The sequence below is a fragment of the Streptopelia decaocto genome (assembly GCF_964273445.1).
Source record: "Streptopelia decaocto genome assembly, chromosome: 1".
Taxonomy (NCBI): Eukaryota; Metazoa; Chordata; class Aves; order Columbiformes; family Columbidae; genus Streptopelia; species Streptopelia decaocto.
In genome coordinates this window covers 41,276,418-41,299,867 of record NC_138663.1, presented here as the reverse complement: position 1 = coordinate 41,299,867, position 23,450 = coordinate 41,276,418, and the positions used below count along the sequence as shown (strand labels likewise).

Here is a 23,450-nt window from a genome sequence, read left to right as displayed (position 1 = left end):
CCACCGAGGACGTGGGAGAAATCCCTGCTGCCACCACTTGAAGACACTGCATGCACTGACTCCACCATCTCTCCTGGAGTCTCTCCTTGCTATATCTCCAAGTGATAAAAGCAGAACCAGAGCACACCCCCACCTCTGGAGCCCGCCTGCCTCCGGAAATCCTTCTCCCTCATCCCTATTTTCCACAGGTAAGACACACAGTTGAGACACAGAAACAAGAGAAAGGAAGATGACGGACAGTCCACTGTGCAAAAAACAAATGGAGAATGAGGACACCCTGGGAAGTACAGAGGAGACACCTCGGGTCCCTCTCCGGCACAGGCACACACGCACTCACACACGTGGAGGAGGCATCACATGCTTCAGAGACAGACCTATGGCAGAATCAAGGGTAGCAGGGGTGGGTTGTCGTATCCAGAGACACCGGGTGACAGTGGGGAAGGGGCTGGGGTGTCATTCACAGGTTACTTTCGTGGTTTTCCTCTGTCTCGACAGTCATGGGGGGCAGCCCTCCATTGTCATTCAGCCGTTTGGCCCTGTAGGTCTCGTAGTGGATGTTGTGGGTCACTTCTTTTAGGTCCTGAAGATGGGTCCTGCAGGAGGCAAAGTGAAGGTAGGGTTGCAAAGAAGATACAATAACCAACATCAGCGCAGCTGGTATTAGTCTTCTGATGAGCATTTTATTCCCCAAGATAAATGGAAGGTTTCTCCAGTCAGTCTGGCTAATGAGCTTACCCCTCCTTCTGTATGGGTGCCTCCATACCATTGAGAGCTGGAGCATTGCCATTCAAGAGCACACATGTAGGATGCACGACATGGGCTGAAATCCCTGGCTGTGCTTCCCACACCTCCCACACCTCTGCCCATGGGACAGATACTGGCCCTTCTGGAGTGTCAGAGCAGACAAGGCTTGTCTCATCTAAAGAGGTGGTGAGACAAGATAGCACTGAGAGGGTGTATCAAGGCCACTGAGGACCATAACCTGATGAACGCTGCCATGAGCAATCACAGCATGGTTGGGGTTGGAAGGGACCTCTGGAGATCATCTAGTCCAACCCACCTGCTAAAGCAGGTTCACCCAGAGCAGATCACACAGGAACGTGTCCAGGTGGGTTTTGAATGTCTCCAGAGAAGGAGACTCCACAGCCTCTATGGGCAGCCTGTTCCAGTGCTCTGTCACCCTCAGAGGAAAGAAGTTTCTCCTCACATTCAATTGAAACCTCTTATGTTTCAGTCTGTGCCCGTTGCCCCTCATCCTATAGGGAAAGCATGTCTGCTGCAGAAGGTATTGCAGAACAAAAAGTGGCCAGTAGGGTGGTGTCAAAGTCTTGTACCTCATGAAGTGCCCCAATTCCACTACACCCACAGGTAGAATGAGCCACAGGGCTCTGGCTTTTAAGTGTATTTCCCTTATTTTCTTATTTCTGGTGTTGCTTTAAAATCTTATAGTATTTATAGGGAACAGAGGTGAACCTGGATCTGCAGCTCTTCTACAGAATTTGGGGTAGATACCACTTGTGCTGAGACAACTTTGTGAAACAGAGTAGAAATAAGACAGGACTGAAATATGGAGCTTTTCACTTCCAGCTCATACATTCTAGCACATCCCGCAACCTGTTAGGACATGTGGTCTAGGATGGGGTAGTGGGCTCATTCTCACTGACTCCAGCCCAGACCTGTTGTCAGCAACAAATAGAAGTTGTTGCAACCTGATATCCTTAATGGGATACAAGGGGGGTGGTACTACCCTGCTTTTCTCCAGATGTCCAACTCATACTTGAAAACTAGCACCTACTTAACACAGTGGTCACATCACTAAAAGAGGTGCTGGAGTATCTGCCCCTTAACTCAATCCAACCCTACCCCACATCTGCTTTCACTGCCTGAAATTGACTTTATTTTCCTTTTCATAGGGGCTTTCTCACCCTAAGAGGGTCTCAGGAAGACTCCTTGCTTATCAGGAACAAACTGGTGCCATGACCATGGTCTTACCTGATGACGAAATCTCGAAGTAGGGCAAATTCACAGTGAGTGAGGTTTTCCACTGAAAAGAAAGCAAGCAATTGTTAAGTTTGATATTTTCAATGATCCCTTTGTGGTTACAGACCATGAGAAGGTCATTGTCATGGGGCAGGTTCCAGGTGGGCAGAGCTGTACACTTCAGAAAGGACAGACAATTGTCTGAACACTGCACTGTCAGGCATTGAGGATACATGCTAAGAGGTGCTGTGCAGTCACATGTGAATTTTCATTTGGAAACCAAGGCAAACTCAAGAGCTCAGCTTCACATACCGTGATGTTTGGAGTTCCTCCAGTTTCTGCCAGGTAGTGGTAGTGGAACCACATTGACCATGGCAATTCCTTCCCAACAGAGGTATTTGAGAATTCTTCTCTTGCTTGGTTTCAAAAGGTTTATCATAAAAGGGATGGGAATGTAGCCATGGGGCACATTGTCTGGAGCCTGCCTATTACTGGGCCCTGCACAGATACTTTCAGCTCCCAGAAGCAAAGGGTTTTTTACCTTCAATGATTCCCCAAGGCGTTTTCCTGCCCAGGACTCTTTTGCCATTCACTTGGTACTCCTTATCGCTGCCAACCACTGCGAAGGGCATGCTTTCCTGCTGGGGAGAGGCATGTGGAGAGACCTATTGAACCCATTCCAGAGAGCAGCAGCATCACCATTCCCCATCCACCTTTCCTCCTCTCAGCTCACCAAACACAAGGTCTTCTCTAAGGGAAGACGTTCTCCAGAGTAACACTTCACTGGTTGTCCTCTTCACCCATCAGTGCTATCCCTAGCATTTTGCACCCTTGCTTTACAGGTGTCCTTGTACCCCCTGAGCTTAGTGGGTAGCTTGCAACAGTGCCAAGGGCTCTGGGGAGGGGGGACAGAGCTTTACTGCACCCATCTCCAGCATTTCTGAAGAGGGGGATGACCAGAGTACCTTGGCGTAACCAGGAGAGGGTCTGTCAGCCCAGGGCTGCTCAGAGGGATAGTTTGAGTTTTTTCTCACCGGGTTTGCAGTTCTTCACTAGAAGAAGGAGAGGACTCAAAATAATCCTTTCCAACAAGACACAAGAACATTCAACAAGTTTAACAGCAAAAAGATTGTATTGAAGAAGGCCAGAAATGGGGTAGGTGAGGCTGTTGGGGACCCAGATATCTCTAAGCATAGGAGAAAACGTTTGTTTCCAGAGCACAGGGTGCAGGAGAACCTGCTATCCATAAGGTTGTGCAGATTTTCATAGATTTACTCTGCTTTATAGATGTCCCTGGACCTGGGAAGGGACTGCAATTACCATAGGGATGGAGATTAAAAAGTAATTTCTTTCCCATGTGTAAGACTATCCAAACATAGGACAATGATGCTGAAGTACAGAACAAAATGTGCTGCCCTCTTCAAAAGCAGTAACAGTTTGGAGAAGAAGAAATCCCCATCTAGTCTTCTTTAGAATGTGTGATGTATTGCCAAATGGGAAATGGTTAATTAAGATGGGGAAGGTGGGAATTTGTGTTGGGGCTGTGACAGCTGGGTGAGTTGAAAGGGCAGGTGTCAGGCTGTAATGCAAGACTCCTGGAGTTTCTTGAAGACTGCCACAGGGGCAAATCTATTTATTTTCATTAATGGCCTAGCCACAAAAATGATGAGTGGGATAATTAAATGCACTAGTATCACAAGGCCAAGAAGTGTTGTCAAGACAAAAGCAGACTGGGTTATTATCTTGGAAGATGTAAGTTTGAAGTTTGAGGCACAATGGGCAGCATTTAGGGAATAACATCAAGAATTTATGCTATGACTTTGGAGCTCATGAACAAGCAGTAACTGAAGGAGTGGAAGGACCCCACGTGCTAGTCAGTCACAAGATGACCACAAGCTATCAGTGTGATGCAACAGTTTAAAAGGCACATGGGGTCCAAGGGTGTAGCAGTTCAGATCTCAGAAGAGATGGAGGGGCATGGAGTGCCAACACCAGTGCTAGAAAGTCAAACCAAACTGGAGCAGGCATAGAAAAAAGTGACTAGGAGCGTGGACTACTGAGGAATGGGAAGCTCATCTGAAGGAGCTTGTCTCCTTTAGCAGACCAGAAGGTCTGCAAAGGGTAATACTGTTCTCTGTAAACACATGAGTAGTGGAAAGGACCACTAGGCAGGAGAACTGCTCAAGTCAGTTTTGGCACAAGAATACAGATATAACAAATATGAGCTGGAAATTAGGAGACAGTTTCTAATGCTCTGAGGAGGGAAGGATGGACAAGGCTTCTCATAGGAGATGAGGGAGCAAAGAACTTATCTGCTTTTTAGGTAGAGTTTGGTCAGCAGATGAGAGGGCTCATGGGGTATCTTTTTGGGACAGAGGCTGGACATCAGCCACATATCAGGCCCCGTTGGTCCTTAATAGAGGCCAAACAGAGCATTCATCAAGAGGAGGTAAAACATAATCCTTCCTCATTCAGCCTTCATAGCACCCTGTAGTAACAACAGGAACAAATTAAGCTAGGAAGGAGGAATGACCGTCCTTTACATCCATTGGATCTTTCACTCAGGGACCATGAAGCACTTAAAAGTGACGTGTCTGTTTTACACTCATTAAATATAACCAGCCCTCATCCCCGCCTTCCCCTCCCACAATAAAATGTTTCCTACCCTGATTTTGTCATTCTCTGTTTTATCCTCCAGGTCCTCGTCAAATTCCTTCTGGGGGTAAAACTCGATCCCATTTACTTCTAGCTCTTTGCGCACCTGGGCAGAGAGATATTTTGGAGCACAAAGCAACACAACCTGAGAGGAAGGCAGGTGGGATAGCTGGGCAAACACCATCTGGGACATCCCTCCAGTGGGCAGCGACTGCAGGGACTGTCCCCAGGGAAGTGTGCAGCAAAGTAGTAATGATGTGTCACAGCAGTAATGATGCGTCTTTCTTCCCCAACCCCAGTTACTTGTCTGGCTCTGAAGTTCCCATGACAGAGCATATCACGAGATGTCACAGGGATACACACGTTTCTTCCCCCTCCAACAGGTGCGCTCAGAGCCATAAACAGCTGCATCTTCAGGACAGTCTCAAGAGTTACCCACCAGCCCAGTGCTGGATTCTGTGCATGCCCTGGGGACTGCACTGCTGTCCCAGGAAGGACACTGCTCATTTCTCCCACTTCCGAGCCAGGGCAGGGAAGGATCCCACACAGGAGACGAGATACTCACTCTTTGTTTGAATTCAGTCTTCTCCTCCAAGGTCATGGTGTCAGCCTTGGCAATAACCGGGATGATGTTCACTACCTTGCTGAGATGTTTCATGAACTCCAGGTCCAAAGGGCGCAGGCTGCAGCCCAAGAGAGAACAACATGGAAGAGGCCACTTTACCCTCCTTGCCATTAATCCTAGTGACTCTCCCAGCATCAGGGCATCAACGAAACCTCCCTTTTATGTACCCTACTTGCTGCCGCTGTGCTCTCATCTCCTTCTTCCCATCCATCCTGCCCTCTCCCAAAAAACACAGTGGCATTTCTCCTGCCCTTGTTATCCTAGACTCTTTCAAGCCCCATGGCGCCCACAGTTAGGCCAAACAGTGTCCAGCCCCGCAGGCAGGACCCCTGGGTCCATGGCTGAGATGAAGCAGAGCAGGGTTTATATCTGCCACAGAGGCACCAAGGGCTTGAGGAAGGGTGAGAGACTGTACGTACGAGTGGCCGGTAGGGGAGATGAAATAGAGGCAGCAGTGCACTCGCGTGTCTGGAATTCGTTTCTTCCTTGCAATATTCACCTCCTCTTTCAAAAATTTTTCATATTGCTCGTTGATATATTTCTCAATAGGTTCCCAGCTGTTAAAGTGGGAGAGAGAGATGAATAGACAGGTACAAATCTCCTCATGTTCCTGCCTACAGTGTTCCCAGCTCTGACAGCTGCAAAATGGGCTTAGGCATGAAAAATATCCGTCATAAGCATCTCGCCATCAGCAGAGATATTTAACAGTTTCTGTAAGTGAGCACAGAGATAGGCACCTGCTATATTATGTGTGCATACCCCTGAGCATGCACGCAGCCCCACAGCATTCACGAGTCCATGTCCCCATTACCAGCACCAAGTGCAATAGTTTCACAGACAATTTCCAGGCCAAGTAGATGATCACTCCATAAACCATCTTAACTGCAGTCTGTTCTGGGGCACAAGGCCTCGACCGTGTGAAACTCACCAGTTCTCATTGTTGATCTGGTCCCCGAATCCTGGTGTGTCAATCACTGTCAGCTTCATTTTGACACCACCTTCTTCAATGACTGGGGAAGAAATTGCAAACAATCATACCCCTCCCTGGGGACCTGCCCCATCGTGAAACATGCCTCTGTGCCTTACAAAGGAACAAGAGTGCTCTGCCCTCCTCACTGCCCAGCAAGCATGACCAGGGCAAGCTGGGTCATGCCTCAAGAACTGCGATCCCCACTTGCATTTCTGACCCCTAATTTTGTTACCCTCTGCACCAAAGTCACCTTATACCACTCTGCCACAGGAAAATGGATTTGTGCTCACTCTGTCATCAGATGTAGTACCTAATTTACACAACTTGTCCTCCCCTCCAACGCATCATCCTGAATCTGAGATGATGCTCATTGCTCTGCACCACTGCAGAAGCTGTGCTGATGCTTTGCCATGAGGAGATGGGCTTGGGATGGGACCCACCAATGCAATTTGTATAGATCATTAGGCATCTGCAGGTGGGAAGGACTTACAGCAATGCTTAATCCACACATGCAGACTAATGTATCGGGAGAAGAAATATCCAGAGCTCTTTTTCTACCCCTCACTTTTGATTGTGGCATCAGTGGCATAGCTGTTTAAGAAAAGCCTTGGCTGGGTCTGAGGCCATCTAAAACTGGCACTTGTACTTTAGCTTCCCATGGAGAAAGGGCTGCCTGATACCAAAGAACTGTTTACATAGGCTACTGGGGTCTCCTGCAAGACTGCTGAAGCATCGGTGTTGCTTCCACCTCAGCAGCCTGGCTCTTACCGTGCCCAATGGCTTTGATCTCCACTGTCTTGGGGATCTTCTCCTCCCGGTTCCAGCCTGAAGATTTGCGGCTCACCTGGGATTTGAAGAGAGTGTTCACCAGTGTTGACTTTCCCAGTCCACTCTGACCTGTGGATTGCAAAGAGGAAGCCTGTGACATCTGCCACAGACCAGTAATGACAACAGGCCCAGGGGGCGAAGCCAGGCTGGCAGGAGAAGGGGCTGTAGATGTCCCCTTGCCTTGTGCAAGCTCTCCTTTTCCCAGAGCAAGCACTATCTGCTCCCTCATGCCCTCCCTGCAGGGTTTGCACCCCACCTGGCCTCATGACACAACCCCTGGCCATGGTTCCCAGCACCCTAGCTGGTCCCTGCTTACCTACAACCATGATGTTGAAGTCGAAACCTGTCTTCATGGTTTTCTTGCGCATCTGCTCAATGATGGTGTCAATACCAATGTAGCCCAGCAAGTTGGTGTTAATGCCCGTGGGTTTCATCGGTACGACGGGTTTTTGTCGTGGCTCTGGCACCAGCTCAGACATGGCTGCTTCGTTTTTGCTCTCCACTGGCCCTGCATGGGGAGAACGATTGAAAAATCAGCACTGAGGTGTAACGAGGACCTCCCTACTGACCTGTCACAGAGGCTGATGGTGACTTTGAACATCCATTTCAAGGGCTACTGAGGACTGCTGAATGGGAAGATTTTAGCAGCAAGGCTCTTCATAAGAGGAACACATACTTGAGTGTCCAGCACAGTCATATCTGTATCACTCCAGATGAGAAGGTGGAGAAGTGGGGCTCATTGAGCATGCAACATATTGATGGCTACCTCTAAACAGCAGGAGATGACCCAGCGAAGGTGGCTGGGCTCCTCATCGGGTGCCCAAAGCTCTATGTGTGTGTCTCCTCATTTTTATCTCCCAGGATAACCAATGTTTCACTGCTCCAAGGTTATCATTAAACTTGAGATGGAACAGACTTTAAAAAATTATCATGTCTGAAGTCCCGGCATTGAAACGGAGTTTGTAATTTACTGTGAGGACTTGCAAACTCGGCCCATGCAAGGGGCAGCTGTGTTACCAGCTGTGCTGTGCAGGCTGAGCTCCACAGAGGAAGGCAGTGGCGGAAGGGCAAAGCACGGACATGACCTCTGCGCTTGCCTCCTGCCCGTATATGGATGTTTTCTGTCATGCTTGAAGAACTAATTATCATGATCAGTAAACTAATCATCTGCACCTTTCCCTGCTCACCCTTCCATGTAAAACAAATGGGCAAAAAGAAAAGCTCTGGGGTCTTTCTGGCCTCCCCGACTCTTTTTCAGGTGATGACACACGCTGCTTGGTGTGGGCCTCCTCCATTTATCTCTGTCTCTTGTCTCATTAGTGAGCAGCTCCCACCCACTGCGAGGAAGCTGGAGGTTGGGAGAGGAGAGGGCATGGAAGAAAAGCTGTAATTGGTGGGGAGGGGAGGCGTGAGGGATGGATCTAGAAAGGAAGATGAAAGGGATATGAATCAAATACCTTTCATATACAAACCAGCTGCAAACTAGAGCCTCTCTCACTCTAATTACTTGACTCCCCCATGCTTTGTCTCATTAGATGGTTATTTTTCCAGGAGAGGGACAGCATGTGTTTTTTGCTTGGTGAGCACTTTGCTTGTTTTGGATGCCACTTCAGTTCAAGTATCCCACACTAAATTATCCCTTTCCATCATTTCGGTGGAGATTTTTGCTCCTCTCAGCAGAACCCATTGGCCGCAGAGAAGCACAGGAGCGATGGGGCAGGCGGCTGACATTTGATGGGTGACACACTCCTCTTGGAGAGGAAGATGAATCAGAGGTCACTGGGCTGGGGACACTGACAGCACCAGTCTGGGGTCTCTGTGACATCTGCACCAGGTCAGGCAGAGACAGGGGCTGGGGAGAGGTCAGAGAAATTTTGTTTAAGGACAAGGTCAGGCTGCAACAGGCTGCATGGCTGGCTGGTGACCCTGCCTGGCATTCCCACATCAAAGCCTCTGTGCAGACACAAAGGGCTGCTCTACACAGGGAAAAAATCACATTTTATATATAAGCTTTAATATCCCACTGTTGTATGCTGGAAGGCCCTTGTGGAAAGGCCACCCTTGGCAAGGAGAAGGGTACCTCCACCCAGCTCTTTTTATACCATTTGAGAAGTTTTTTATGATACACTGGGAGGAGGGATCTTCTCTCCATGTAAGATGATGGCAGCACAGCCACCTGTGAGCAGCACCACAGGTAACAGCCGAAAGGTTTTGGCTTCATCCCTCCTCCCACCTTGCCCGCAGGGGAGAGGTCTGCTGGAAGATGGTCTACCCCCTGTTCTTCCCCACTGAGCGAGGGCCCTCTGAGCTATCACCATCCTCTTCTGAAACAGCCAGCAGCACCCTGGGGGGACCAGAGCACAAGATGGACCATTGGTTTGAGCCAGGCTGGCAATTCGGAGCACCTTGTGCTGCCGGGCAGCTGCCGGAGGAGGCAGCCTGCCGAGCTGAGTGCTTCTCAGCTGCAATCTGCTCTTACACCCGTCACAGTGAGTTTGTGCCTTTCCCGCTGACAAAGCAGCCCCTGGGGCTCCTGTTGTCTTTTTCCAGCTTTCTCAAAGCTGCTGCCAGCCAGGAAAGCCCATGTGTCTGGCATAGCATGGAAGACCAAGCCAGCCAGCTCTCCTGCACCCTGTCCTTCATTCATCCTCTTCTGGGCTGCCTCACACTACTTGTGCTGTAGTTGCATGGCTGTTCTGTGCCCCTCATCCTGCTGCAGTTTCCTCCAGTGCACTCCCCACATAGCCCTGCTGGGATCTCACCTGCCCCAGAGTAGGAGAGAAGAGAGGGAGACAAGGAATGATGAAGGGATGTGGGGCAGGGGGCTGTGGTCCCAGTGAGGCACTTGGCTACAGCAGTAATGGGGGTGAATAAATGCCAGAGGTGGGCAGGGAACAGGTGCAAGTGGGCAGAAGGCCCAGCCAAGCAGCTGAATGGGATGGATGCAGGACCTGGGCCATGCAGGCTGCAATCCCTTTGGTGCCTGGGCAGCAGCTTGTCCTCAGGGGGTCTGTTGCCCTCTCCTTTATTCCTTCAACTCCTTCTTCTTACACAGAGGGAAGGAAGGAGGGAAGTTGCTGGCAGCTAACCTCAAGGCTCACTAAGAGCTTTATAACTCATCCCTTGGTCTCACTGAGGCATGCTTTGCTCAGAGCTGGCAGATGTTGCTAACTCTGCTGTGGACATCATGATATATGGCCATCCCTTTGCAGGCTTTGCTGCTGGGGCCTGGAGCTTAGAGTCATGGAATCATAGAACAGTTTGGGTTGGAAGGGACCTTCAAAGCTCATCTAGTCCAACCCTCTGCAATGAGCAGGGACATCTTCAACTAGATCAGGTTGCTCAGAGCCCCGTCCAGCCCGGCCTTGAATGTCTCCCAGGATGGGGCATCTACCACCTCTCTGGGCAACCTGTGCCAGTGTTTCACCACCTTCATTGCAAAAAATTTCTTCCTTATATCTTCTTCATGTCTAGCCTGACAGCTACTAGCTTGTAGTAGCTGGAGTAGATATTTCAGACTCAGGTTCCTGAGCACCTATAAAAAGTCCTGAGATCAGGAGAAAATATCTCAAGAAGTCTCCTTGAATATTTTCTGGATTTTATACCAGTGATGTTGCTCTGGGCTTTTTGATTTTGAACATTCAGTGTCTCAGAGTAGACAACCTCCCTTTCTCCTCTCAGTCTATTGCCTTCCTCTCTGTGGGGTGCCTTCCCATACAGCCTCAGGAAGGAAAGCCCCCATTTTGCAAAGAGGTACCCAAGGGCTCAGCTTTCTGCTCATGAGTTTCCTCCTCTCAACTTCCACAGAGGAATCCAAGGAGCCAACTGAGGAGCAGCCTGCCGGGGAGATCAGGGTGTGCGAAACCAGGGCCAGAGCTATGAGAGGCACCTTAAGACATGAAACATGTCCAGCTGGTCTCCTAGGAACAGCTCTGTTTTACATGAAGTAATGCTAATGCTGCTAGGAAACCTCATTAGCACTCTGACTGACCAGTCAAGGGGTAGCATAATGCAGCCTCAGCACATCCCGTAACCCCCCCCAGCTGTCCCCTGTAATGAATCCGTGGTAGGGCACTAGAGCCAGTATAGTTGATGATGAATAGAGGGTTAGGCAAGGTTAACCACTTGCATCCGCTGTTTGCATTACCACCCTTTTCCCGACTGCTTTGTTCTCTGTTCAAAGGGGAGATGATTTAAGAGGGTGGTCGCTGGTGATACTTCTGCTGCCGGGTTCCCGGAGGGAGGTGGCCCAGGCTGGGCTGCCAGGGGACTATGTCCTGGTCAGAGGAGATGCTCCACTCGGCTCCGGAACAGGGAGAGCAGCAGTGTCTGGGGTAGGCAGGGTTAGAAGGGCAATGAGTGCCCAGAAAGGTCCCAGCGGTTCCAGCTATCTCCTGCCTCTGACACCCACTGATCGACTCCAAAACCTCTCTCTGGAAGGCCAGCGTACGTGGTCAGCAGCAGACCCCACTGCTGCAGTGCACCCTTCACATCTGCCTGCCTCTGACATTCGCAGCAGCTGGCCGTGGACAGACGTGGCCCTGCAGGTCCCTTAGGGGCTCAGGTAGTGGGGACTAACATCTACTCTGTCCCTATAACCCAGATACAGTCATATCCCCTCCCCCTACCTTCCCATCCTTTGTCTGAGTGGCAAGAGGGAGGGAGGGAGCACTGCAAACAGTGGCTCACTGCAAACAGTGGCTCACCACAACCCAGCTCCCAGCAAGGAAAGGCTATTTAACCCCCACGTAACACATGGACGGACTCGCTGTGGCTCTCCTCCCACTCTGGCTGGAGGCAGGGATCCACATGTGTCTCACCCCAGCCCCTTCCACGCCTGTGGTCCCAGACCCACAGTCCCACTCCCTGCAGACATGGAGCGGGGAGGAGGGATGGGTTCAGAACCTGAAGGCAGCTGGCAGGAGAGGGTCCTTGGTGGGTGATGCCAGATCACTAGGAAGGAAAGCGAGCGACTGCTTCGGTAGCACAGCCTCCCTGGGGCTTGCAGTCATTAGGATCTGCTCCTTGTTTCAGAGGTGCTGGACTGAGCATCTCTCCACTGGAGAAATCCCTTTCCCCTCTGTTTCTGTGATGACCCCGGGGCATTTTTCCCAGCTGTACAGGGCAAAGGCTGAGCTGTGCCGGATGCACTGCCTGATCTCAGGGTGCAAAACAGAGCCATTCTCCTTAGCAGATCTTTTTGCCTGGCCTGAAAGATCACCAGGCATTTCAAGCGAGGTGCGTAAACACATCCCAGCCCTTTGCGCTGCCACAGCCTGCCCGGCAGCAGCCTTCCTTCCCCTCAGCACTTTGCAAAGGGCTTGGGCTGGAGCCTGGCTCTGCCGGGGCCACAGTGAAATCTAGGGCAGCGTGTGCCGAAGCCCCTCTGGAGATGCAGGAGCTGGAGGTGAAGGGGCTGGGCACATCCCCAGCTCAGCCACCGCAGGGCTGATGTTTGCCCAGCCCTGACCATACCCTTGGTGCCGCTCCCTGGGTGTGCAGCCCTTACCCCATATCCCGTCTCACCGCCTGGGCGCACGGCATAAGGTGAGAGGATGCTAAGCACCCCTGGATCAGGGTACCTGTGCCACCACTGCTGCCTGTCCCTCTGCCCACCCCGCCACTGGTGCTGGGTCTCCCTGTGGAGGTGCCTGGGGAGCAGCACAGGACATCCCCACTGCCCCCACAGTGACTGCCTGTCACTGTCAAGAGACAAGCCAGTCACCGAGCAGCTTGTGGGCTTTCCCCAGCCCTGGACCAGCTGCGATTATCTCTTTCTTTCAGAGCAGCCCCTGGCGTCAGCTACTCCCCATCAGCACTGCAACCAGCCCGCTCTTTCTCCTTCATGCCAGACTGCTGCCACCAAAAGGTAAAAAAAGAGGAAAGACAAAGCCAGGACCGATTTCCCCCGCTGCCCTTCAGGGATATTTTTTCGCTGTGACCAGAGCCAGGCAGCACAGTGGAGGGTACCTCCACGAAAAGCCCCAGCGGCATCCCTCCATCATCACCCAGCCCTGCCAAGCCCAGAGCATCCTACCTTTGAACATGAAGCTTCCTTTGTCTCCAAATCCTCTCCCAAGGGGGTGGATCTCCCCACACTTTTCTAGCCTGACGCTGACGCGGCGCGGTGGGCTACAAGGCTCCGCTTTTACCTCTCTCTTTCTTCCCTGTGTCCTCTTCTCCCCCCCTCTCCTTCCCCTCCTTCTCCAGTGGCTATTTCAGCAGAGCGGGGATGCTGGTGCTGCTCCTGCTGCCATCGTCATGTGACCTGAATATTAAACATCGCCGCAAAATCTCCCCCCGCGCACCCTCCCCCAGCTCCATCCCAGGCCCCCGCCACCCTCCCCGCCTGGGTGGGCACGGGTGCGGGGATGAAGGGGCTGCCATTGCTGCCATTGATGGGTGCCACATGTCCCAACAGGGCTCCCCTTGCACACCCGCACCCCTCCTCCCTCCCAAACCTCACAGGCCTTTTCTTGCCCCTTTCCCTCCCAATTCCCCAGTGGTTTCAGCATCTCTGCTTGTTTAAGGAGGGGGATATTTAACCCTTCATGGCTTTGCTCTGGCAGGGCTGAGAAAGGGCGCTCTCTCCCCCTAGGTATTTATTGAGTTCAGGGGATTGCAAGGCCTCCTTCTGCTTTCCCGGAGGGAGGAAATTGCGAATGTTTTGGGTCATCAAAAGCAATTTGCCCTTCAGCTCCGCTTGCGGAGGCGTGAGAAACCTTTTCTCCTCCGGCACCACGATTCCTGGCTGTCAGCCCACGGTGCAGAGGCAGAGCGAGTGCCGTCTCCCGTGTGTGTGTGTGTGTGTGTGTGTGTGTGTGTGTGTGTGTGTGTACACGTGTGTGCACACGTGTGTGCACATGCATGTATGTGCATATGGTAGGGAGCAGGGAGAGCTGCTACCCACAGGCCATGTTGGGGTGTGCAGGTTGCACCCCTACATGCCCTAGCAGGTGTATGTGCTTGATGGCGCCTGCCTGCATGTGTCCAGTGGATGTGCCCATGCCTGGAGAGCCAAGTGGATGCCCCTGGCTGCTGGCACCTTTGGAGGGAGATGCCCTGTTCTCCCTCTGTGTTTCTTTCTTCTACATTCGTGAGCCCTGGCCCCATCAAGCACTGTGCCCCCACCATGCATGAACATCTGGGACTGCTCTGACCCTCTGCTAGGTGGGACAATTCGAGCATCCTTTCAGGGATGTCCCCATGTGTCCCTCCAGCATGTGCCAGCGCCCTGGGTGGGGATTGGGCTGCAGGATGCCTGGCAGACCTGGCACCTCTTTTTGAAACACCCCAGAGGTAAAAGGAAACTACACCTGCTGTGGGTTACGGGAGTGTTTAGAAATCCCTGTTGGCGGTTACCCTGGCTAGGCTGAGCGGCTGACAGGCTGACTGCCAGACAGACGGACAGACAAACAGGCATCCCAGCACCCATAACATCTCCTGACACGGTGCCCCTGCCGCTCCTTTCCCTGCTGGGCACCAGGCTCACCCCAGTGGGCTCACCTCCCCCTGCCTTTGCCCACCCACACTCCCAGTGTGGGCGAAGGGGAAATCACTCGCAGGGGTGGAAGCCCCCATCCTCCCCCATGTCACCCCACTGCTCCCAGAGGGCCCTGACCCATGCCGAGCTCCATGGCACCACCGAGGGACCCCTTGGTGCCTCCCTCCTCGTTGCCCACCCCATCCCGGCAGCAGATACCCACCGGACCATGCTGGGGAGCAGGGCACCCCCATCTTCACCCCCAGGGCAGAATTGGCCCCGCCAGAACCGCCACATCGCTGGGACCCCTCAGCTGTGGGGGGCCGGGGGCGAGGGGGGACAGGGGTGACGGGGGCTGGGCCCCGCAGCCGCTCCCAGGGGGGGCCCCTGCCGCCCCCGCTGGCCCGGCACAGGGTGACCGAGAGGCAGCTCCGCTTCGTGGGGGCAGTGGGGGCACCAAGTGGGCCATCCCGCCGCAGCGGGGGGCCTGGGATGCGGCTGGGGCCAGTGGGGCCTCCTGGGGCCGGCGGGCGGCTGCGGCGAGGGGTGACGTCCTCCTCCATGGCGGGTGGTGGCAGGCTGGAAGCAGAGGTGTGAGGGCGGGGGCAGGCGGTACCAGGCTGGACTGAGGGGCTGCAGCCTTCCCCGCTGCAGGGGCTGCAGTGTCCCGGGGCTCAGCGCTGCCCGGAGCTGCCGTCATCCAGGGGCCTGAGCCCCCGTGGGCAGCCCTGCTGGGCCGGCCAGCCCGCCTCCAGCTGGGACAATGGGGCACTTGTGGCCGGACCAGCAGCTCCCACGCCTGGTGCCTCAGCTGCTCCTGACCCCTGCCCGCTGCCTTCCTGGCCCCCGCTGCCGGCAGCTCCACACTGCGGGCAGCCCAAGCCATGGGCAGCCCCCTGCCCTGAGCCCATGGTGAAAGGTAGAGAAGCGGTGCACACCCACCAGGTCCAGCCTGCCACCGCCTGCTCCTGAGGACAAGTGTGATTAAAAAAAAAAAACCCTCTGAATTTTTGGAATGTTTTCCCTTCCTCTCTTTTTCCTTTTTTTTTTTTTCTTTTTTCCCTTCAAATGCCAAATTCCAGTCCAACGATTTATGCTCCACTGAGGAAGTCCAGTGTTTGCTTGTTGGGTGTTCATCCAGGTTGATGCTTCTTTCCCTTATTCTGATTTCTGTTTGCTTCTTCATTATTCTGTTTGTTTCTTAATTTTGCCAGCTTTGGGGCATTTTCGGAGTCAAGAAACCATCCATTACAGGGAGTCAGCTTGCTGCTCTACACCTTCCTCACTATGAGACTTTGAAGGGCAACTCAATAACCAAGGAGGACAGGAGGAAGGTATATTGGTGGAGCAGGATGAGAATATGTGTGGTTTGGTGGGCAAACGGGAGCAAAGAGTAGAGCTGGGCACTCATAACACCCATAGCATGACAGGGACAAAGCTCCCTGCCTTCAGGTGGCCCTCCGCTGAGGGGCGTAGGGGAAACCACCATCCCGTGACCTGCAGCAAGCCATAGGGAGTGCTGGGGAAAGCAGGGCTCGGGGCAGCGTAATTATTCTTCTTCTTTAAAGGTAAAGAGACAGAGAAGGTGGAAAAGACCAATCCGATGCTGTGCTGGAAGCACTAAGTATCTTCTCTGATGCTTTACACAGCTTAATTCAGTATCTGTGACTATTTCCTTCTCCCCTGAGGTATCTCTGGCTGCACAGGTCCCACAGAGGAGAAGCAGTCTCAGTTTTCAGGCAGCGTTTGCCTTTAGCTTAATTATTCCCAGATAGCCCCTCGGCGTAGCCGGTGCAGAAACCAGACAGATGAAGGCCTACCCTGCTGTAAAGGAAACCCCGCTGCAGACTGGTCCTTGCTGCCTGCCCGGAGCTGGAGGGAGGCAGCTCCCAAGGGGAACAACAGAAAAATAAAGCATTGGCAACACCGTTTGTCACACACTTTTATTCCATTGGGGAAGGCTTTGACATTGTTGGCAATAAATACCCATGGAAAATACCTGGCTTACTACCGTTTGCATCAGGACTAAACAGCACAAAACATAAACCAGAGGAGGTGAATAATTAGTTTCTCTCTAGTCCAGCCCTGACCTGTTCATCGTCTTCTTTTCTGCTTGGTTTCTGTGGTGAGTTGTGGGCAGAGTGGAGGTGAAAACAGGCAGGTTGGCAAGCAGAGGACACAGAGGAGGGAAGAGGGGAACTCCATGGGGAGCCCCGTCTCACCACATGTGCCAGCTGGCCGAGAGCACCAGTGCCAGACCCAGCCTTTTGTTTTCACCAGACTGGTGGTTTTTCCTCTTCTCTTTTGACTGAGCAGGCAAAAGTGGGTTTGGAGGAGATACGATGGCGGAGCGGCCTGTGCGGGTGCAGAATGCAGGGACCAGACTCCTCTTCCTGCAGGGACTGTTTCATTTGTCCCTGACCGCTCCATGCACCTCGGCTCTAGTACAGATGTTTTTATTGCTACCCCATGGCTCAGCCAGGGTCCTTTTGCAGTGCAGTCCCAGCTACAAGGGAGGGGAGGCCAGCAAGCAGGTTTCCAGCTGGCACTTAGAGATATGGCTGTGTTGTGCCGGAGGACAGGGGACGTGAGCCCTGCAGTCAAGTGTGGCACCATGCATCCCATCCCCATGGCATTTCTCTTTAGCAGTCCCAAGTCACCAAGGCACAAAAATAAACGGAATTTACCTGTTTCAGGCTGCACCTGCACTTCGAGCCTTTGCATGCAGGGCAACCATAACTTTGGGCACAGGAGTAATCCCACTCCCTGCGTTTCCATGCCGAGCAAGGCTCCCCAGTTAGGGTACTTGCATCATGATCTCAATTTTTTGGCTGATGAAAGGACTCACAACTTGTTCTCTGGCTAAAACAAAGCCGGTGTGCCTGGTTTTGATGTAAAAGATAATGGTGGTATGATTGCAATCTTGGTGGATGAAATGTCCTACAAAGACCCAGGGTATTTACAGGATGTCCCGACCCCTTCCTTTCTCACCCAAAACTCTTAGGGCTAAAAACTAACTTTCACCCCCAGAGAATTACCAATGGAGCGTCACTCACTTAAACCAGCCCAGGGGTCTCTCCTCCTCTATTTGTGAATGGAGGAGAAAACCTCCCTGACAGTTTCACAGGAGAGGCTGAGAGACATGAGCCCATCCAGGATCTGTGGCAGATTTGGGCCACCAGGCCGAGGGACCCCTGCTGCCCAAGGGAGCTGTCCGGGACTACAGCACAGATCCAGTAATCTGGGAACACGCTGAGGATGTGGGGCAGGCTCAGGTGACAACATGGGAAGTGCAGATATGTGCACATGGGGTGGTGGCATCAGATGACATCCCCTGGGATGTACAGGAGGGGGGCACACAGGACCCCGCTGTGCCCAGAGCAGTCACAGGTGGTACCACCCACCCACTTACTGCATCCAAAGGGTGGGTGTTGAGGTGGGAGGAGAGGGGATGAGAAGCTCTTGACACAGCCTCCTGCCACAGGTTCAGAGCTCCCCCAAGCCTCCTTGTACACACTGGGCATTGCACTGGGCTGGCAGGGAATGAGAAGATGTGAACATCCCTCTCAGCCCCAGCATGACACCTTCCTACAGCGCTTCTGTAGCTGATCGGCCACAGGGCAGTGCAGAAAGTGCAGATAGTCCATAAACATGGGATTTTGTGCCAGATCCATGTTATATGGCTTGCGGAAAGCAGAGGCAGTGCAATGAGCCCATTTCACCAACTGCCTCAGTGTCCCTTCCGAGAGACATACAGGGAAAGGCGGTCAAGGAATGCTTCACAGGTCTTGTTGAGGTGATAGTTAAGGGAGAGCCCATCCATGTCATAGGACCCCCAAGTGCAGGGGACTGAACAAGTGCAAGCTACCTCCTGGTCTATTCCATCTCACTCTGTGTTAGAGGACCAGAAGGTCAGGCAGATTGGGAGAGGCTGCTGTGGTAAGTCTGGCAGAATGCCTTCATGGAGAGCTGCAGAATATTCTCATCTTGACACAGGACTTGGACAAACCTCGTTAGTAAAGATCTTTAATTTGAATGTAGTGTATCTGGAGTGGATGGATGGGTAGGTGGATGGGTAGGTGGATGGATGGATGAATGGATGGTTTTCTCTGTCTTCTCCACCTCACAGGCAGACACAGAGAAACAGCGTGCCTTTAGCAGCGATAAAAACATTCTGTCTCTGGATTTTGCTGAGCCCTTGCCCCCTCTTCACAGAGCTTCAGCAAGCTTACCAGCTCAGCGCCAAGGGTGGGTGCTGTGAAGAGCTCAGCTGAAGCAATGATCTCAGTTGAAATCCCATTTATTTCCCCCAAAATTCCCCCTGGAGTTAAACAGCCTTAACCCAGTGACTCTGTATCCCTTAACAAGCCTGGTACCCCTGCAGAGACTTCTTATTGGGGTTCATGTCAAGATGCCAGCCAGCTCAAACTCAAGTCATTAACACGAGACCTTTCATTTGAATGATTCACCAGTCTTGGCCATGGGGAGGAGCAGAAGTCCTCGGCTGGGTGAAGGGTTGTGAGCACGTTGGAAGCCCCGAGTCTACAGTGCCACACAAACCTTGCCTAAGAAACATAAGGGCAGAAAGGTGAGTGGTGAGTACAAGACCCGAATCAGCAAAGGGCAAAGTGATGATCAGTCCCACTTGCACAGGGCAGGACGGTCATCCCTGCCAGGGCTTGTGGTCTGCTGCCCAGCCAGGAGAGGCTCTTCTGGACTCGATGGGCAGTGTGTCAGACCTCAGGCACCCCAAAGGCCAGGTTGTCCCGAATCATCAGCGTCTTCCGAAGGTCTCGTTCCATGATTGGCCTCTGCGTTCGCCACTTATGGGCTTCCTGAAGTCCTGGCTCAAAGTAGTAAATGCAAGCTCCAAAGCCCACCAGGATGAGGATGGAGATCATCAGATACACCGGCACGAACCAATCCAAGAAGTGGGGCATGGCTGCCAGAGAAAAGGGGAGAAAGCTTGTGCAGTGGGAGCACCCAAAAACCACCTCTACTGAGCTTCACCATGAGAGATGTGCCTCATCAGCAGTGCCCAGCCTCCCCGCACCCCTACTCACAGCCCCACCACACCCTGGTTTGTGCTTGGTTGCACATCAAGGCCCCTCAGCCTTTGGGAGAGGGCAATCCCCTGGGGATGGGACCCCCTCAGGGAGCATCAGTCCCGCTCCCTCCTCAAAGAGGGGGGCAAACCTGCACACCCCCAGCCCTGTTGCCAGCAGTTTAAATGTCAGCAGCGGGTAAATACAGCTGCTTCTCATCTCCCGCTTGGGGGAGAATCTGCTGCCCCTTCCCCTGACATTCCACAACCCTTTTGAATTCCCAGTCTGAGCTGGCCTGAGCTCTCCCTTGCTGGACCCGTTTACAGTCCTGCTTTGCTGGGGCTCAGGGACCTTGCGGTGCTTGGCTCAGCACTGATCCCTGAGCTGAGCCCAGTTCCCACCCAACCCTGCATCATAGAATCATTTTGGCTGGAAAAGACCCTCAGTATGATTGAGTCCAACCATTAATCTCACATTGACACTAAAACACATCTCCAAGATTCTCATCTATGCATCTTTTAAACACCTCCAGGGATGGTGTCTCCACCACTTCCCTGGGCAGCCTATTCCAATGCCTGACAACCCCTTCCACAAAGAAATTCTTTCCAATGTCCAATCTAAACCTCCCCTGGTGCAACTTGAGGCCATTTCCTCTCATCCTATCACTTGTTACTTGGGAGAAGAGACCAACACCCTCCATGTTACAACCTCCTTTCAGGTAGTTGTAGACAGTGATAAAGTCTCCCCTCAGCCTCCTTTTCTCCAGGCTAAACAGCCCCAGTTCCCTCAGCTGCTCCTCATCAGACTTGTGCTCCAGAACCTTCACCAACTCCGTTGCCCCTCTCTGAACTAGCTCCAGCACCTCAATGTCTTTCTTGTAGCAAGGGGCCCAAAACTGAACACAGTATTTGAGAAATGGCCTCACCAGTGCCAAGTACGGGGAGAAAATCAGGAAATCAGCTGCTGGGCAGTGGGAGCCCCTTATTTGGGGCAGTCAATCTGCCTTGCCAGGACCCCCTTGCCACCCACACGTGAGATGCCAGGTCCGGAGCAGTGTTGCCCTGGGGAACACAAAACAATGTGCTATACAATCGTTGTCAAGCCAGCACTATAAATGAGTGAACAGGAAGGAGCAAACCTCTCCCTGCCTGGCTGTCAGGGCCAAAGCTTTCTGGAGGGGTGGACTGATGGGGTCCCAGCCCCACAACCTGCTGCTGCCCTGGCCCGCTCCCTTCCCACCACTATGGCCCTGCTGATGCTGTGCTCAGGGCATACACCCTGACTCTGCGTCATTTAAAATCTGTAAAGGTGCCACGTTTGTGCCCATCCCTTAACCCCATCCTTTGGGAGGGAGGGAGCAACCCATATTACAGCCCCCAGTGGTGCCCAACTTGTCTGACTCCCAGCTGCTCACTCTTACCAAAACACCCTGATGAGGGTGTGGGTCATGCAGGGACAGAAAAGGGGACCAAGAAGCATCTCCCCAAGAAAAAGCACAGCTATGGCCTTCCCTGGGCACCAGGTCTGCTGGGTTTTGCGCAGTGACCGTGCTGCTTGTCACAGGCTTTGGTGTATTAAACTGGGAACCTTCAGGCTTGGGAAAGCACAATGGTGCCAGGCTCAGGCATGAAAAGCAGTCCTGAAGGGAGAATTTCCAAAATCCTCAATCCTCGCTGTGGGCAATGAAATGACACTTGACTTCAGCAGGGACAGAGTTAAGGCAAGAGCTGCATCCTCATTGAGCTCCTGCTTTTCCAGACACCGGAAAGCAGCCACCTGCGACTGACCCCCGAGTCACCCCTCTGCTAATAACCACGTGTCCCCAGCCTCCCTTGTGTGGGGTGGTTCATGGGGGGGGCTCTGAGCATCTCCATCCTCTTCCCCACTCCTGGCTAGTGAGGCTGTTGCCCTTTCCCACACCAGAGACTGGGCTTTTCTGAGGTCTTTTTTAATACTGCAGCCATCAGTTGACTCCAGTGTGCCCAGCAGTATTTATCTGCTGAATGCCTCTTGCAGCAGGAGAGCCTGTCCCTGCCTGCTCGCCCCAAGACAAGCAGCAGGAAGCATGAGGTTTATCTCTGCCCTCTGAATAACACCTTTTTTGTCACAGAGTTAGATCTGAAATGAGCTGTAATTCTTGTTTAAGTAAGCAAGACACTGCTAGCATTGGAGAAAATACCTGATTTACTCCCTCTTATTGCCATGGATGTTGATATTTATCTGTTCTCCTTGTATGACAGGGGAAACCTCAGTGGATTTTGCCTCTTCCTACCATGCTCTTTGGCTTTCAGCAATCCTTATTTTTGCAATTCACGGTGCTCTCCCTACCATTGTCAAGTCCTGGAGAACTTTTTCTGTTGCGCTCTCAATGATTCACGCCTCCCTTTTGTGGGGTCCCAGCTTCACCTGATCGAGAGCAACGGGACTGGGTGGCTCAGAATTGGCCAGGAGCAAAGGGGCCATCTGGGCACGGCTCCTGCCTCTTCATGGCTGCCTCTGCCTTCCTCAGGTGAGTAATTTGTGAGGAAACGGCCCCCAATCCTGAGGGACCATGGAAGGAATTAAGCACAAAGCCCCCTCCCTGACAGGAGTCGGCTCTGAGGTCTGGGTTTAGCCAGAGGTCCCTCAGCACAGCATTCCTACCTGCTCTGAAAAGTAGCTCCTGTGTCCTCTGCTGCTGCTGCTGTGGGAAGCCCAGCAGCCAGGCTGGTGGGGGCAAGGCTACTGCAAACTCCTTCTCCAGAGGTGCACCAGTTACTGCATGAGACCCTGGATGGTGACAGCAATAGGCAGCGTTCGGGAGCCTAGGAAGGTGACTCCAGCTTGGAGCCCCCAGGGTAATGGGAGGAAAGCCAGCAACTTCATTTCCTTCCCTGATCATCTGCTTTCCAAACCTGGGAGTGAAGCTGCCATCCAAAAAGCACCGCAATAAAAAGCAGCCCTCACAGACTTTCCAATTTATCTTTCCTCCACGAGCAGCAGAGCCAGCATTTCCCAGCTCCTTGCCAGCAACCTATTCTTCGGTCTACTTGCTATGCAGCCCTCACCTCCTGCTGCATCCCCCCACCGCTCACCCGGCCCTGCCCCCTCAACACAGGGTCCTCTCCATGGCCAAGCCAAGCACTGGGCAAGGTGTCAGAACCTCCCCAAAGCCTCTGCAGGGCTGGCCTGGCAAAGCACTTGCTCTTGTCAGGTGGGTGAGCAGATTTTTGGCTGCAAATGCTGAAAAGAGGGAGTTTCATTCAAAGATGTCAGCTTTCTGGAGCAGCTCTGCAGATACTAAATGTGCCTTAACCCTTGCTGGACCAATTGATCTCAGCACCCCATTTTGCAGTGGGATGTTTGCGTCCCCCCAAAGACATGAAAGAGTCCCTGGTCTTTCAGCTGCGACAGTATCTCACAGAGGTAAGCTGACTGACACTTTATAAATCCACTCAAGCCGTGCTCCTTCAATGTCACCCCCGGATACCCTGTGTCGCCTCCCACTGCCCCCTGAGGTGCTATGGGTACAATTGTGATGGGCACCCCAGGGGTCACGCTGCAAGTGACAGGACAGAAGCTTGGGGGAGGCCAGGAGCAGGAACAGGGGGGTTGCAGGACACACAGACATGCGGTGGTGACTGGGTAGGGGGTGAGTGAGACAGGAGTGGTGCCCGAGCAGAGTGCCAGGACACAGGTGACTTTGGGCACAAAACCCTCCCATGTACATGGCCAGGACCACAAACCAGGTTGCAGTGTTACCAGCCCTGGGCTCACCCCAACCACAGAAGATCCCTCCAGGACTGGGCACCCCAGGGCATCTTGCAGCTTGGGGCAGGGAGCTGTTGATGGCTGCGGACTCGGACATGACCCCGCTCCCATGCA

General features: G+C 52.8%; 2 protein-coding genes across 3 annotated transcripts; both read right to left on the bottom strand.

Annotated features, from left to right (window-relative positions):
- Positions 1–352: 352 nt before the first annotated feature.
- SEPTIN3 (septin 3) lies at positions 353–13,215 on the bottom strand. 2 transcript variants are annotated; one of them, XM_082062146.1, is made up of 10 exons: positions 13,096–13,215; positions 7,375–7,566; positions 6,999–7,127; positions 6,189–6,270; positions 5,680–5,817; positions 5,201–5,318; positions 4,646–4,741; positions 2,522–2,621; positions 1,993–2,044; positions 353–593 (listed from the first exon to the last, which is right to left on the bottom strand). In XM_082062146.1, exons 1-10 carry the CDS (start codon positions 13,103–13,105, stop codon positions 458–460), a joined length of 1,053 nt encoding a protein of 350 aa, XP_081918272.1. In that variant the 5' UTR covers positions 13,106–13,215; the 3' UTR covers positions 353–457. The 2 variants fall into 2 exon arrangements, with proteins under 2 accessions (XP_081918272.1, XP_081918273.1); XM_082062147.1 differs by having other exon boundaries at positions 2,522–2,618.
- A 6,059-nt stretch (positions 13,216–19,274) lies between these two features.
- SMIM45 (small integral membrane protein 45) lies at positions 19,275–19,481 on the bottom strand (the record flags this gene model as incomplete). Its single annotated transcript, XM_082052524.1, has 1 exon — positions 19,275–19,481. The coding sequence occupies one exon, from the start codon at positions 19,479–19,481 to the stop codon at positions 19,275–19,277; it is 207 nt and encodes a 68-aa protein (XP_081908650.1).
- Positions 19,482–23,450: the final 3,969 nt, after the last annotated feature.